Source organism: Calidris pugnax, unplaced genomic scaffold, assembly GCF_001431845.1.
Source record: "Calidris pugnax isolate Ruff unplaced genomic scaffold, ASM143184v1 scaffold95, whole genome shotgun sequence".
Lineage (NCBI taxonomy): Eukaryota > Metazoa > Chordata > Aves > Charadriiformes > Scolopacidae > Calidris > Calidris pugnax.
In genome coordinates, this window is record NW_015090885.1 from 5,355,776 (window position 1) to 5,373,115 (window position 17,340).

The following is a 17,340-nucleotide window of genomic DNA, read 5'->3' on the forward strand; positions in this document are numbered from 1 at the left end:
TTAGTTGAATAATGCATGATACGTTCCTTGCAGTTAAGCAGGGACCTCCAACTCTTTATATACATGCAGTAGCATTTAATTTGTTTCCAACCTTTTACATTAAAATTGGGTCTTCCACAACACATTACGTCTGAAGCTTTTAAGAGAAACAAGAGGGTTACTGATTTTTTCTTTCCATTTTTAAACAACATAGTATTTACAATATTTACAAAAAGCAAAAGAGAAATCCACATCTATACATGGAAAAGCTTTACCGGCATTCATGATGCTCCTTGATAATAGAACTAAAGGTGTTCTGATGTAAACTTGTCTTCACTCTTTTTTCCCTTTGTCTTCTGTTGCAAAACCAAACTCTCACAACTTCTTTCTCGAGATTGAGCCCCTCTGCCATCCTCATAATCTCCTGAGATGAAGGCTTGCTCTGTTCTCCGAAGTGCCTCTCTAGGGCTTCTTTGGCAGCAATGCTGGATAAAGGGATAAAATGTCAGCTTTAAAATTTTTCTGACACAATCAGGCTTTCATGACTAGTTCAGAAGAAGGGCCAAGTAAGAGCACTGAAGGTAGTGACTTGGTTTGTTTCCTCATTTTCTATATAAAGTAAACCTACAGAGCTTAAAGTCCACTGTACTTATTTGCTGACACGGGCAGCGTCACATCATTTCAGCACAAAGTAATTTCAAGCATGAAGTTTGGTGCAATTTCAGTGCTGATCATGAAATGTTTGTGCTTCTTGATGTTCTCTAGGAGATACAGCTGCTAGCTAGACATGAATGGGAGCACGGGAATCGGAACAAGCCTGACCACTCATTCTACCTCAGTCACAGCAGTTTTGGGGGGGTTCAGCAAATACACATTACCGGGATTACCTGGTAGCATTAGATCATTTGGATTTACAAAGGTGAAGATCTCCACCACTTACAGTTTGGGAAACATAAGTTGCACCAAGTTCTGCAATGTGTTTTATTACAGAGAGGGTACTAGAGCATTTCTAGAAATCAGAGAGATTATGGCAAACTGTTTTAGCAACCATTGCATTTTCTAAAAGTCTGCCTTAATCTATTCCTCACAGTTGGCAGTGACCAAAGTTGAGCGTTTCAATAAACAAGGCACGTTAAGACTGCTGTCTTTCCTTATTGCCAGATAGAATTTGCTTCCTGTTCATTTTACATATTCTCAGAAAACGAACTGTATCTGAGACATGAACATGCACCACCAGGATGCACCCAAAACTGGCTTCAGCAGTAGCAGTAATTTCTTTGGACACAAGAGGGCACTTCATACATTATCCTGGGAATGAGGAGCTGGTGTTTCTGTCATAGGAATACACAAAGTATCAGCTGGAGTTCTGGCTATTTCATTAATCGATTTGTAATATGTTTTTCGTCTTTCACTTATAGGTCTATTTCAAAATACTTAGTAACATTACCAAAACTATTTAATTAGTAAATCTACAGCTTAATTAATAAATCTACAGCTCTGCACACACAGAAGTATAGAAAAATCACTGGTTTTGCCTAACAGTTTCTTAGGCTTTCTGATTAAGTCAGGAAAGAACAAATTCAAATTAAGTGGTTTGTGCTCAGGATACGACTAACCTATTTTAGTTAGTTTTGGTTTATTTCTAGCTTGCCTTCAAACAGCCATTAAGAATTGCTAGGAGTACAGCTGCAGTTCGTATCAAGTTCATATCCCTGATTAGTTTGAGGTCTTCAAACTGAGGTGCTATATGCCTTCAAAAGAAAAATTAATATTTTATTACTATATGGGATTTGGTACTGAACTTCCCCACAATTATCTGTGCCCTTGACAACCTGCCATATTTGATACTCCCAGTGCAGTGGAGTTATATGTAAAATCAGGAATAATTAAAAAATGCTTAATATGAGGACTGATTTCCTCCTATAGCTGTTAAAAAGCACCACCAAAGCACACAATGTTAGATAAGCAGTCTTCAGTGGGTTCCTCCAGCCAGAGGAAAATACTTAGGACTGAGATGCTCTCAACTCCTAGCTCTCATGTGGGCCGTTCCACACAAACTGGCAAGGTCTTGGCCAGTTTTTGCCACTCAAGTCCTTACTGCCTTGGAGAGAAGCTGAGAAGTAAAACTGCCCTCCCAGCAGTAAAACTTCATCCCTTGTGACGTGCTCCTATGAGCAAATGAGCTATGACTCAACTCCCAACTCACTGCTAATTGAGGAGCATCCCATAAGGAGAATATTTACCTCAAAAGAGAAAAATCACATCTTCATTTTATTCTTTATGTCAAAGGTAATATGACTCCAAAAAACCCCCCAAAACCACAAACAAATGAACAAACAAAACAAAAAAACAACCAACCAACCAAAAAAAACCAACAAAAAACCAAAAAACAAACAAGTCTCAAATTGAAAGGAAAAGTTGTGGCTATGGCTATGAGGTTCTGAATTTGTGGGATGACAGAGCAACCTAGGTCTCCGGGAGGTGGCACGGCACATCAGGAAGGATCCCTGTTCAGAGAACAGGAACTTCACTGTAACGGATAGGGCCTGGCAGCACCAAGGTTGTGCCCAGAGGCAGCCAAATTCCCTTCCTGTAGAAGAATGCTACAGCTCCCTTGAGGCCCCCCGAGTGAATTCTTCTTCACCAAAGACTATCCTGGGATATCTAAAGGAAAAGGAATTACCCCATGTTCTCATTTTTCCTATTTGGTAATTGTTTTTGTAATATGATTTACCAGCCGGCTTGATTTCCATATGAAGTTGAGGTTAGATAGATGGCCACCAGAGATGTGAGAAGCAAGAGAAGGAGATTCCCGGTACAACTCCCGTTTTTTTTCCATTTGGCTCATTACAGTGCTTCTTTGGGAACTCCAAATAATGCAATGACAGAAGACAGAGATGAGGATCCAATATTGTATGTAAAAGCTTGTTCTCAAACTTTCCAGACCTCAAAATAATGGAAATTATTTTGGTATAATGTAGAACCTCTCAAAATATAAAGAAAGATGCTCTGATACCTTATTCATTATATAGACCTCATCAAATTTGGCCAGAATTGGAATAAAATATTTTTTCAAAATAAAGTATGTCGTCATTTGTTGGGGGGGGGGGAAGTCTTTAATTGGGAAAGGTAGTATATCTGGACCAAACTGGGGTTTTGGAGGGTTATGTTGTTATTCTTCCCTGGAATGTTACAAAATAGTGAAACATTTTGAAACACTATCTATAGAGATTCATTAATAGAAAATAACGCTTTGATTTCAAGCCCAAGAAAAACAAGAGTCTTAGCCAAAGGGATAACATGTAACACCCTAAATATTTATTACCTTATGGTGGTTCTGCGCTTCCTCTTCCTCTCATTCACTCCAACTTTTTCATTGTATAAAGCTGCATTCAAAACAAAACAAAACCCCAGCAGTTACCTTCACAGGGAATGGAAAACAAGCACAATTACCTCCAGAAAAACAATCCCTTTCTTTGAAGACAGTAGAAAGCTATCAGATAATGCCACTGAATAAGAGCAGCTCCACAAACAGGAACACTTTTTTCTTTAAGATGGTCATTGTTTTACCTCAGGCTACAAATGGTTATTAGCAGAAATGGTGTGCCACTGGTAGAGCTACAAGCAGTGCTGTCTCAGTGCCTGAGTACTAGAGCAGCTCTACTTCAGCCCCCTCCTTTTTTTCTTCCTCCTACCCTGCAGGTAGGGCAGAAGAGTCCATTTCCACACCCCTTGGCTCACCCTCTCTTCAGAAATACAGCCTTGGCTCTCAACCACGTTTATTTACCTGCCTCTTCCACCTCACTTTCTGATGGATAAGTCCTGCCTCACTTCCCAAGGCTGCTGCCTGCAGGCATGACCTGACCCTGTATCTCACGCTGGTGACTCTGCTCAGGCAGTCAGCAGCTGCTACTCACCCCAAACCACTTACAAGTGACTTGCCGTGTGCCAGCCACATTGGGAACAGTCTCTGATTTCTAGTCCAGTTACAGAGGAAGGAAGCTTTTCTACATTTGGTTCAAAGGAAACTGAAGTGTGTGGCAGAAGCAGCGCGTGTGAAGTGTGTGCAGTGTGCACTGGCAGCCCAGAGAGCCAACCGTGTCCTGGGCTGCATCAGGAGAAGCGTGGCCAGCAGGTCTCAGGACCTGCCCCTCTACTCTGCACTCGTGAGACCCCACCTGGAATACTGTGTACAGCTTTGGAGTCCTCAACACAGAAAGGACATGGACCGGCTGGAACAGGTGCAGCGGAGGGCCACGAAGATGATCAGAGGGATGGAGCACCTCTCCTATGAAGACAGGCTGAGGGAGCTGGGATTGTTCAGCCTGGAGAAGAGAAGGCTCTGGGGAGACCTTATAGCGGCCTTTCAATATCTGAAGGGAGCCTATAGAAGAGCTGGGGAGGGACTCTTTGCCAGGAAGGGTAATGATAGGACAAGGGGAAATGGTTTTAAATTGGAAGAAAAAAGATTCAGATTAGATCTCAGGAAGAAATTTTTTACTATGAGGGTGCTGCCAGAAGAGATTTCCTCCCACTGGGTTTAAGAAAGGTAAGCATAAAAGTTGCTGTTTAGTCTCTAGGGCCATGCTGTCTTGGAGAAGCAGCTCCTCCTTGAGGGTGGTGAGACACTGGAACAGGTTGCCCAGGGAAGTTGTGGCTGCCCCATCCCTGGAAGTGTTCAAGGCCAGGCTGGATGGGGCCTTGAGCAACCTGGTCTGGTGGGAGGTGTCCCTGCCCGTGGCAGGGGGGTTGAAACTTGATGATCTTTGAGGTCCCTTCCAACCCTAACCATTCTATGATTCTATGATTTCCTACTGTTGAACACAATGGCAAACTCAAAAAGTAGCATTAAGATCATCTTCTCTTTCTTCCCGTGCTAGGTGAGTGCTGCACAGTGGTAGTCCTGGCTTTTGCTGTCAACTCCAAGCATACTGCTTCCCAGCATCACAATTCATCCAACTGAAAAGGTTCTTCTTTAAAACAACCCATTTCCTTGAAATCAGCCAACCTGTTCTAAAGTACACTTTGCCCAGTGAACCCCACAACTCTTCTTGCAACTGGAAAGTAACTAGGAAAAAGACATAGAATCCCCTAGCAGCAAAAAAGTCTCACCAAAAACCTCTATGCCATCCTAATCTTCTCCAGGGTTCAAAGACTACCTCAGCTGAGCTCAAATCCTTTCCCTCATAGCCACATCTCGTATGCCAGAGGCTGGAAGGAAGAGTCCTTTGATAGTGAAGAATCCCTCTGTACACTGCTAAATGGGCTGTCCTGCAGATCCTAATAACAGCTCTGATCTATGATACAGCAGTGGAGCTAGTTTTCTGGGGTGGAAATGAAAGAAATTACTTACAATAGGCCAGGTAGTGGTGGTTCTACTATTCTGTACCCTCCACGCATTTCAGTTTGCCCCTTCTTACTCACCCACCCAAAAAAAAAAGATAACCAAAATTTAATATAAGCACAACTTAGTATTTAAAGCTGGTAAAACAAAACCTTCAGTCTATGGAGGGCACGTATTAGTAATTCAACATATATATAGGATTCTGGTTTAAATGCAAATCAATATTTAGAGGATTTCAATTCTCTACCTCCTACTTGTTCTGCTTCCTCCAGCCACTTGGACAGTATTGATTTCAGTTTGCATGCATTCTTGAAACTCAGCTGCAAGTTTTCAAAACGGCAAATAGTAGTTTGGCTGAATTCAGAGCCATGCACAGCAGCCAGTGCTTCTCCGACATTGGTTTGTGTATAGCCTGTCAAAATAAAAAAAAAAAAAAAAAAAGAGAAAAAAGTCTCTTTGGAGTTTTCTAGAAAGAGTTATTTTCCTTGAGCTCTTATTGCTCAGCTCTTCAGTGCTGACTTGCGAACAGTGTGCCTGCATTGTCAGGATGGGCTTTCTGCAGAGGTCTCTGTGGCAGACTCCAAGCTCATGTCAGAGATGTGTTCAGTTTCCTGTTGGTTTCAGTGGAGATTTTACTGATTTAGTGGAGTTTTACACTCTGAGTCTAGGGATATGAGAAGGATCCAGACACCCTTTCTTTCTTTCTATAGATGGTGCAATAGCGATAAACTAATCCCTGGTGGCACTGATGGTCTTTAGTTGTTTCTTGCAACAACTAAGTTTAAGCAATCAGAGAAATGCTGCACTTTACCCATAGACACTGACTTTGTAACAGCAGCTCTCTATTCAGTGCTCTGAGTGTATCTGCCACCTTCAGGGGTCTGGCTCATCGTCCCCCCTTCCTGCTTCTGTGCCAAAGCCGGCAGGATCTCTTTAGATGCTGAGTGTCTCACAAGGCAGCTTTTTACCTCCGCTTTGATTGCACTACCTTGGTGTCTCTCAGTCTCAGATCCACAGCTCATATTAACTCTGTCTTCCCTTGTAAAGCTCAACATCAGATTAGTTTTCCTGTGCAAATCGATTCTTCCCATCAGAGCATTAAGCCCAGGCTCTGGGTCATTTGTTTCCATCAGAGGAAGTTTTGTTCCCTCACAAATTCAGAATGAAGATGCAGTAATAATTACAGCAACTAACAGCATGGGGCTTAGCAAACCTCCCTATTGCATTGGTTGACATGATATACAGCAAAACTGACCAAGTTGCAGATGCTATTTTAAATCCTAAATTTTTGTTTCAGTCTTTATTTTTGCACTGCACTAGCTTTCTAGCTGTTGAGGTAATGCATAGATACCTGTAATAACCTTACATCTTTTTTTATATTTAAAAAGCTATGTTTCTGTAGGATGCCTTATTTTGTAATGATACAATATAATGTGATAAGCAATATGTAAAAATTGCATCTCTTCATTCAGAGTCCCCAGTGTTCATAAGTAGGATGAATCTACACCACCAGATATTTGGGTTTTTTTCAGTACAATTCAAAGAAGGATGAGATGGGGTTTTACTTTACAATGTACCTCAATCCTTCTGTAGAAAGGAGAAATTCCCTACGGATAAGAAAACCAGGGCTCGGTCCACCTTTGTCCTCAGGTAGGATTGCCCAGTGGAAGAAAAGCAGCCCACCAGAGACCCTCTACTGCAATCCCTCTTGCGTTAGCCCCAGTAGATATCAGACAGCAACAAAGACACCAGTCACTGCTGTACTGGTGCTTTGGCACCAGAAAATACATCAGGAAGAGAAGCTTCCCACTGCTATGAAAGATTTGCCACGGATGGCACCCATCTTGTATACTACAATGACATTGCACCATCTTGTGAAATGGAGCGCTTTATGGGGAAGCAAATGGGCATGAAAGGTGAGAGCATGTGTTGCCCTAAGTTGCAGAAATTTTGAGACTGTGCAAAAATAATGCACCTGCTACTAAATGAAATTTAATGAACAGCAATAATTTTCTCTGCATTTAAGACAAATAATTTAAGGGCAGGGAAGTTTAAAGTCCCTTTCTGCATACTAAGCTGCAAAAAGCTGAAGTTCATTAATTCTGTGCAAGTCTTCTAGGAACGGAGAAAGTTTGGCAGTGCGAGGCAGGATTAGAGTTATGATTAGCCAACTGCAGAGGCCAGACCGTAAAACATTCAGAAATAATCTGGCTTCCACTGGAATTTTTCAGCCTTTTGTTCATGGACATAAAGCACATACCCAGCTTAATTCTCCGCAGCTTGAATTCATTAGCGAATTTCTCGAGTTCCCTGATTTCAGGGGAGTCCATGTCCACGGGCTCTTCGACAGACTTGCTTTTTCTGCGGAACTCCTGCTTGAAGTCTGCAGCGGCGGGGTCGTCTGCAAGGAGGGACTGGTGCATGGATGTGAAGCTGTGGCCCAGGGCACAGGAGCTGGCGCTCAGGGCGTGCTCCGGGAATTTATAAAGGCAAGGAGTCAGGCTACCTGAACAATACCAAAAAGAAAATGCAGAGCAATTATTCTTTACTGCTACACAATAAAAATGCACCTTCATCATCTCAAAAATCCAGGTCTGTAATATTTATTATATAACATACACCAAAGTATCCAAAAGTGAGGATCTCCTAGGAGACATGGTCTCTCGTCCCCATACATGAAAACAAACCAACATCCACTTTCACAGGCCCTAGCCATCCTATTTCATAGCAGACTGTGATGCACTTAATTAAGATCAGAATTAGGCTGATGGTTGGACTAGATGATCTTAAAGTTCTCTTCCAACCTAGACAATTCTATGATTCTAAGATGGTAAATGGTCCAAACATAAACAAATAACAATCCAGCTGGAATTAAGTGGCACAACAAGGTTGATAGATCTATGTTATTTTGAGTCACTTAAAATGCGCTTGCCTCTATTTTCTGGTAGAAAGAATATTTCCATGTAGATAACATTTGATGCTCAGAGAAGATACTGTCTTGGTTTAGCTTTAGCATAAAATTTGTTTGAGGAAAGTACACAGGCAAGAGCTCAAAGAAAAAACAAACAAAAAAAACCCAACCCAAGCCGGAACATATTCCAAATAACTGTTCTGGCTTAAAAAAGAAATTGCTCAAGGAGAAAACAAAACTACCTCACGCTATCTTTTTTTTTTATCTTCCCCCCCCAAGTATCAGGCTTAACATGGAGATTCAGTTACAAGTGAAGACTGTTTTTTCCCTAGATATTTTACATAGAGGTATAGGGTCTCTGACATGAAGGAGGAAGAAAGAATATCATTGGAGAAATATTAACTTTTCAGTGTATTTGGAACAGCCAGTAAATTCCAGGTTCTCAAGACATCCTTCTCAATTTTCTAAATTACACAAAACTTTGGAGCAGAACTCGGAACTTCAGTAGCCTCCCACGCCTTTCACCATTTACTTTTTTTGTCTTCACTTCCCTGGTTGCTCTCACCAGTGTTGGGAGTTCTAACCCCATAGGAATATTTTATACGCTTCACACAGGATAACCACAAAGAAAAAATAATTATCAAAGAATAAAGGAAAAGACTAGAGAAGAGAAGGACTTGCTTTGCAAGGTGCTGACACCATTTACCACATTGGGATGTGGCATGCTGCACGTCTGTAAGATGCGACTCTGGGAGAGACTTGCTGATAGCATCTCTGGAGTTGCAGGCTTGATTCCTAAAAAAAATTAAGGGTGAAAAAGAAAGGAAAAAAAATTAACATGCACTTATTTTGGAATGAAACAAAATGAACTTCTGAGAAATATATTTTGTTTAATACCTATTAACTTTTCCCAGGGAACAATGCCAGGAATGTTTGCAACAGAAACATAAATGCACAATGAAATGCAAGCATTTGGACATTTACACAACATGAAGGAAGTCTACTATCTGCCCCTAAAAAGCCCTGATTCAGATGTATTCATCTATGCTGACCATCTCCTTCATTCTTAAGTGAAATAAAATGCTGAGTTTGATTCTGGATTATCTCACGATTATTTCCTGTGAGTCATGTTAGTTTGGTTCATGGCATTATCTCATCGACTGCTACTTGAACTTTCATGGAGTAACAGTTCCTTTTTTCTTACTCAGCCTGGGAATGGAAAGCTGAGCAGGATGCTAGCATACATTCATGAGTGTAAAAATCCATTACCATCTTTATGGTCTGCCTGCTGAATTCAGCTATCCTTCCCTTATGCCATCATTTTATTTTATAGTTCCAGTCAGGGCTCCACATCCCAGGTACTGGTAATACACAGGTACGTTGGGTACATCGCTCCTGGTCCCTCAATAAGTGATGGTCACCAAGGTGAGCATAGGTAAGCAAAAAGAGCAGCAACGTCCCAGTCTTGCAGAGAAAAATAAGAGACAGAGTGATTTCCCAAGACATGCCAAAGTTTGGGGAAACTCTGGGCACTGACCCCTAATTTCCCAACCACTTTTCTAATGTCTTAACCTCAGTCCTATCTTCTTTAAGCAATTGTCTTGAAGCAATTCCTCTAAGAGAAAACTGACCAAACCCAACACTTAATAGCTCACCCAGCTGAAAGTTTGCCTCTTACCTGCCATCACTCCGTAGGTAGATGGTTGGTTTCCATAAGGACAGGAAGGCACGGAGTAATGAAGTCCTGCCAAAGAGTTTCCCAAAGTCATCATGGCAAAGCGGACATGGGAGCACATAAGAGTTTGGATCAAAGACAAAAAAGACAGGACTGTTAAGACAATGTGTGAGCATTCAAGACAGAGCCTTTACATTCAGAAGCAGACATTATCCTTGTATGTGCTTTTTGTGTGCATTTAGTAAGCATTTAACTCTGGGCCATAACCATCAGGTTAACACTGCTGGAAGTCCAGACACTTGGCCAGGTTGCACCAGACTAGACTGCCAGTATAAATAGTGAGATACCCTCTGAGCCAAAACCAGAAATCGTCATGCTGTGGTCTTGATGCATTATTTTTAGTATAATCTGTGGGCATAACCTGGTTTGGATATATTGCTGAGCAAGGGAAGCATTGAACTCTCCAGGAAGAAACTGGTTCCTCTCCCCACCAAATTTCCACACAGCATTCCATTCGATCTTACACAAAACTTGCTCTATGTTCCCAGAAAGCTGATTGCCTTCACTGTCATGCAAACCCCACAGTGAACACAGGCATCAAGAAAAGAAACAGTTTTTGCATGCCTAAGACCCGGGTTTCCAAAGCAGCAGTTTGGGACATTTGCTTTGAGGCACCCAGAAGTCATGTTTTCTTAAGTGCCAAGCCATCCAAACCATTTCAGAGTGCTTTGGCAGTGTGGTAGGGAAAGAGAATGATAGACTCTGGTCTTTCCTAAAAAAAGTTAAGCCTAAACCAAAATTTTCCACCATCAGCACCAATAACTGCACAATTAATTTATCTCTAGTGTTTTCACAGGGGTGTTCCAGATCTGTGCTAAGTACTCATCAGTGCCTGAAGAATCAGACAATTTATTACTGAATGCGAAATGAGAGATATGGCTGTTTCTCATGCATAAATAAACACAGAAATGCATACACTGTCCCATCTGACAACTGCTGTAAAGTATAATATTAAAAATTCATGTTTGTGAACAGTCAGATATGTAAAACTGCACTTTAGAGCACACATTCCAGTTACTCCAAACAATATCATTAATTAGGAATTAAAATTTCTGGGTCTTATAACTGTAATCATAACAGTAAAATGTCCTGTTTAGATATACTTACACAGATATAAAATCTACTAAAACAGGCATGCTTATAGTAGCATAAATGTACCCAAAATAAAGACTGCATTAATAATACTAATGCACTTAGAGCAATGCAACTTTTCTGTTGGGATAAGATCTTAGTGTTTACTGGTGGTTAATTTCTATTATTTCATAATTCATAGACTATTTTTTATGCATAAAAATAGCAGAGTTGCTAATAAGGGTTCAAAATTAAATAGTGAGGATGATGTTATTTAAATTAAAAAATAATTAAATTGTTAAGGATACTGCAGAACATCAGCTATATGACACGGCATAGTATCTGAACAGAAGTGTATTCACCTTTATTTTGTGATGCAGAATTGTTACATGCATTTTAAAAAAATGTGGACATTTAACATACGTTGTTATTCAAAATTCTTTCATGTCTACTGCATGTACAGTGCTCCTTAGATGCGTCCACCAGAATGGCATTTTTTATTACAGTTTCTGAATCTATGTATGAAATTTGTAAATCTTTACTCATTGTCGTTAGTACCCCTTCTCACTGCTTCCATTCTCACAGGGTCGCCTCCTAGATGTGATCCTGCAAACAAAATTCCCACTGACTACTGTGGCATTTGTTCTTGGGTGGTAATTGTAAATTATCAAAACCCACATCTGAAGCAGAACAACAAATATTTTTTGACCAGCTGGCTGTCACCATATACTTCTTATCATGAATTAGATGAATCTAGAAAATACTACTGTGCTACAGATTCATAAATTTGGCCTCATACAAAATTAAAATTTTCCTATTCCCTACTACCACCACCACCAACCAACAGCCTTATTAGGATATTTTGAGCCTCCTGCCTAATGTATAAGATTCTGTTATCCATCACCAATGCTCAGTTTTCATTACTTACATGCTCTTTCTTCTTATTAAAATGTTTTATTACCAATGCATTTCAGGAGAAGGCTAATTTCTTGTTAAGACTCCAAATAAAATTCATACGATAATGCAATTTCAAATAAATCAAAACTATTTCTTTTTCTGTTCCTGAAAGCTTTCCATCAACAATTGCTGTATTCTAGAATCGCACTTCTGCAAGTTTAAGGCTGCGAGGAAACTCTCTCTTTCTCTGTCTTTCTCTCAGATAGTTCAATGATTACACAGTCCTAGTATTTAAATGAAATTAATTGGATTATATACCCAAATACATAACATTCAAAAATATTGATGTGACTTTTGCCACCAATTTTGAACATCCCGCTTAAAATTTTAGCCTTGATTCAGTATGCAAAATACTTCGTAAAGCAATTCCCCAATGATATTTTAGCCTGGTTTATTTTAAATCCAGTTAAAGTATTTTAAACTTTCAATTAACTTACATGACACATCACTGGAGACTATATAGTCCTAACAACGGTGACAGTGTCTGAGCCTGTTCTAAGTTTATGCATGGGTAGCATTCTTGAGCTTAATCTTGTAACAAACTTAGACAAAGCTACAAATTTAGTTAAAACACAACCTTTTTGGCATTTTCCTGGTTTATTCATCATGCAGAGTTTTGTGGAAATGCTTCTACTTTAATGCAGTCCTGATCACACACAGCATTGATACCAAACACTTTACATATTGCAGAACTCAATGAACATGTATCCTCCTAAAGCGTTACAAATGAGAGTTACTGAGAACAAGATTATTTTTTAAAAAGTACCTGTAGACACAACATTGGTGGCATGGTTAGAAACCGGCAGGCACTCTGCAGCGCTGTGATGCATTATCAGAGGCAGAGAGGGAGAAGAGTCAGAATTCAAGGGTACAAAGGTGTCAGATGAAGCAAACGCTTGGCAAGTCATACCCTCCAACAGGAAAAAGAGCCGGTTGCCCCTGTTTTCTAATAGAACAGATCCTGCACGATTAACGGCAGCTCAAACTCTATTCCAGGCTTTTTACCTGCATATACATATACAGGAGGGCTCCAGAGCACAGGGAGGTCGTGTGCAGGTATTTATACCACTAGGAAATCCCTTTATCCATTTTAATGTTCTTTTCCCAGCAATATTGCTATACTGCTATAGAGCCTCCTTCCTTCCCACACAAACATAATACGTATCCAATTAATGGGGGGCGAGGGGGGGAAGAAGAGGGAAACCAGAGACATGATTTGACAGATATTTTCAATTAGGTCTTTTGTGAAGAACAATGACCAGAAAAAAAATATGAAAGTGTCGTCTCCAAAGTCAGTAGCAATGAGACAGGTACGTTTAATACTAAACAGTTAACACCTGCCCTCAAAATCTTATCCAGGCAATTGTCTGGAAGGCAACTCGGCTGAGAGCTCAATTGAAAGTGTGCAAAAGTCAAGAACCTATAGCAAAATAATCTAAATTAACCTGATTCCCAGTGATCTCAGCAGTTGCACAGTGAGCGTTTGTCTTAACATATACTAGCATAAATCAGACGTGTAATATGGAGCAGCTGTATCCAGGAGGAAGTTTCTGTACAGATCACTTTACCTAAGCATGAAGTGTTAAATGTTTATCTGAGAATAACTCAAAGTGCTAAAAGTTTATCGGAGACTAACTCTTGCAAGAGCCCACAGTGTCACATAGAACTCATTGACAGTTCCTATTACTAATTTATACTACCATAACATCTACAGTCTCATCCAGAAGGTCCTGGTCTTTGTTGTGCTACACACTAAGTAAAAGCAGGATCTTTTCTCCAAAAATTTACTCAGTGGTTTGTTGGCATAAGATTGGAATTACTTTGGAGCAGTAAAGAACATACAGATTACCCTAAAAATGATGAAAATTACTACAGTACTCCTTAGTCATATATTCTATATATATGCTGTAAATTTTAAAGGACACACATGGTCTATTTAATCTATTTTTATGAGGTAAAATGTATTATGTGGAGGGGTTTTTCTTGTGGCCTGTGTTTTTGGTTCTTTGGTTTAGGGGTGGTTTGGGGGGGGCAGGTGGCATGTGTGTTTATAACCAAAGATGGTGTGGTTAGACATTTTATTATTATTTTACATAAAGGTAACGACACTTTCTGTGTGTTTGGTATTCCAAACTAGTTCAAATGTCTGAATTAGGATTTTGACAGCATAGACTTCAGATGTGGGACATGGGAGCAATCATGCATGTTATTGTGTCATTTTTCATGGATTATTGCAGGAAAGTGGTATTGCATTAGGCCATTCTGTAGAATCCCTGATATCATCTGTAAATGTGTTCTGGGGAAGGCTGTGTCTGAGGTTGTTGAGAAATTTCTGAAGAATTGCTGCATATGGCAAATTGCACATGTGCTTTAGCAGTGGTGAGGCTCTATGCTCATAACTACTTCCTATACGTGCACTTTCATATTCAAAAATATACCAAAAATTTAAAATAATCACTACAATATTATTGAAGATACTGTCATCAAACTAACTGCCATCTGTACTACTCTGGGCTTTGCCTAATCTACATTTATGTCCATGGATTCATGAGTGTGCTGGTTTATGAGTGAGAATCAAGTCTTAAACTCTAGCATTTCATTCAGCTAACAGTATATTCGGAACCTGTAAAGTTCTCAGATCAGAGCATGGCACTGAAGGAAACTAGGATAGAAGTAAACAATGATATTATTTAACACTCTACAGACCATAAACATTTCTCAAATGGTATATCCTTCTCATGATACAAATAATTTTGTTAGGTCCAATAGCAGATGTGTAACACTTAGCCAGAAGGCTACGCATAAACTGTTACTCAAGTGAGTGGAAATTCGATGACTATTTTAAGCATTTCCACCTCTGGTGACCTTTTGTCCCTCAGCAAGGAACATCACACATGCACTAGGGGATTCTACTTGTGTTTTGAAGCCATGGGAGAAAAAAAAACACTAAGAAAAACTTTTCAGCCCTGTCCTTGACAATTCTTTTTTTCTCAAATCCCAACAGATAATATTTGTACTGCAAACTCATAGCTAGATGCAAAGAGGTTGTAGCCTGTCCCCACGTACAAAACGGAGTCTGAATTCTAGATTTCCATTTCTTCCTGAGGTCAGGAGACTTACTTAACTCAGGTAAGCCCAGGTGCTCAAGCTTTCCAGACCCATACAGTTCATTAGAGGAGATTGTAGTACGTTCATAAAAGGTGGTCACCCACAGAAGCTGGGACCAAGAGACACTGGGAAAGTACATGCAGCCAGTGATCATAGAATCATAGAATCATAGAATTGCCCAGGCCAGAAGGGACCTCCAAAGGCCATCTAGTCTGGCCTCCCCGCAGTCAGCAGGGACACCCCCAGACCAGGTTGCCCAGGGCCTCGTTGAACCTCTCCTTGAATATCTCCAGGGAAGGGGCCTCAACCACCTCCCTGGGCAACCTGTTCCAGTGCTCCACCACCCTCACAGTGAAGAAAGATCATGAGGCACTGAACTTTTCCTTGGAGCACAGTAAAAAGCTGTTCTGTGACACCATCCCAGACACACCTCAAATGAGTTTTTCATGCCAATGCTATTTATCGTTGTGTTTTGCACTGCTGAATGACTTGGATTTTTAGGCATTTGGGCTACATTGCCTACTTTTCACTACAGGCAGCAACTTCACTGTTTTTCTTTTCTTTTTGATTATGATCGAGTTTTCAGTTGCATTCAGTTGAAAAAAAAAATTTTTGAGGATCCTGAATAGCTAGACTCTGTTACCAATACTAGGTATTTGGCAAATTTTATATTCATCAGATGGAATAATAAAGCTCATTTCTAATGAGAGTAAGCACCTCTCCTAATCTTTGTTACAACCCTCTGTGGATACCATGTTAAGTCTGTTACTACTTTTCTCTTCTGTCAAGAAGAATCCCTTGGTGGTGAAGCCCTGTCAATCCAGCCACACTCATCTGTTTGACTGGAATTCAGATTGTCTTACTTAAAGTTAGCCTATGGCTCTGTATATTGCAATTTCATTGTCAATTTTAAAATTGTGCCTCACAGCAGAAGGATTTTGCTGATATTTGCTCTTCTTATCCCAACTCCTATCTAGATGTACAGTAATAGATACTCTTCTGCTTGTTCAGGGAGGTTCTGAGGCCACATGGATCTGAGAATTGCCTCCTTACTGCCATGCTGACATCTCAGGAACCTGTGCCAAGTCTTTGTCCAAGAAGACTCCATTCTGGCCATGAGAATGTGTCAATCATGAGAAAAAGGATGGTACAGTGCTCCTCTTCTGTGACAAGAAGCAATCAGGATTGGGGACTGGAGAAATCAGGCTGAACTAACAGTAGTTTCTCTCCTTTGATTATGCTCACAGAAGACCCAAGTTTTTCCGGACTGGTAGACCACAAATGGAAGGCCTGGAGCAATGGGGTGTTTTTCGTTTGGTTGTTTGTTTTAGAGGGTGGTTTTTTTGGTTTGGTTGGTTGTAAATCTGAATCTTACAGCACTGTAAAAGCCACACAAGGTACTATTTTTACCTCCTCAGAAATCAACAGGATGTGTCAGTTTATCTACATCTGTTTAAGCAGAAATATTCTCCCCTTACTTCATTATATGACTTATATATCTGTCCTCCTTCCAAACTGCACTCTTTGGACAGACTATTAAAAGAAAGACAGTACTGCCCTAGTTATGTACTAGTAAATCCCAACCACCATCTGAGTTTCAACACTCAGCATCCCAAGTCTGGATAGTGTACAAAAACTCCTAAGGCTGAAATATACCCCATTGAAACAATCACCCACGTGTACATTTACACTCTGGAGAGGGGATGTGTATATGGAGATACATATACACACACATACAGATCTCACTCTCACAATAACGCACCTTAGAGAACCTCTGGTTTCTTGGGAAGTAAGCTTCACTTTTGACTTTACAACACCTGGAGTGGGGGATCTTTAACTCCTCCTATCTCTGATACTACCACAATTTGTATCCTGTGACCCCTGTATATTTTGCACAATGTATTTGTATGTAAAAATTCCTCTGTCATGTGTTTAATTTTTATGCAGAATACCTAACTTCCCAGTTTTTAATTCCATAATTTCATGGTTAGTTTTCAGTGGGTTGGGTAAAAACTATAACAGAAATAGAAAGAGAAAAGAAAATTACTTCCTGATTTGTTTCTATTTTGCCAGTGACAGCCTTTTGTGGATACACGATAAAGCAACGAGCTGAGCGTGCTCCGTCTGTATTCCAGATTTCCAGGACTTACTGGGACTTTCAGTTGTACCATTCCTCTTTGTAGGGTATTTTCTTAACTAATTTTACTACTGACACACTGCACTGCTCAGCACTCA

General features: G+C 40.2%; 1 protein-coding gene across 4 annotated transcripts; it reads right to left on the minus strand.

Moving 5' to 3' along the window:
• Positions 1-250: 250 nt before the first annotated feature.
• POU1F1 (POU class 1 homeobox 1) lies at positions 251-12,905 on the minus strand. Of its 4 annotated transcripts, none has more exons than XM_014947180.1 (7): positions 12,764-12,905; positions 9,913-9,978; positions 8,916-9,029; positions 7,584-7,829; positions 5,571-5,735; positions 3,305-3,365; positions 251-464 (listed from the first exon to the last, which is right to left on the minus strand). In XM_014947180.1, exons 1-7 carry the CDS (start codon positions 12,903-12,905, stop codon positions 251-253), a joined length of 1,008 nt encoding a protein of 335 aa, XP_014802666.1. The 4 variants fall into 4 exon arrangements, with proteins under 4 accessions (XP_014802666.1, XP_014802664.1, XP_014802668.1 ...); XM_014947178.1 differs by having other exon boundaries at positions 9,913-10,062; XM_014947182.1 differs by lacking the exon at positions 8,916-9,029.
• Between the last annotated feature and the right edge of the window lie 4,435 nt (positions 12,906-17,340).

Excerpts from the sequence above, each read along its gene's own strand:
- POU1F1 (XM_014947178.1), bottom strand. The coding sequence starts at position 12,905 with ATGACTTGCCAAGCGTTTGCTTCATCTGACACCTTTGTACCCTTGAAT. Across the intron at positions 10,063-12,763 it reads CACCAATGTTGTGTCTACAG|TCCTGTCTTTTTTGTCTTTG; the intron begins GTACTTTTTAAA and ends TTGTCTTAACAG. Across the intron at positions 465-3,304 it reads AAGCGCAGAACCACCATAAG|CATTGCTGCCAAAGAAGCCC; the intron begins GTAATAAATATT and ends CCCTTTATCCAG.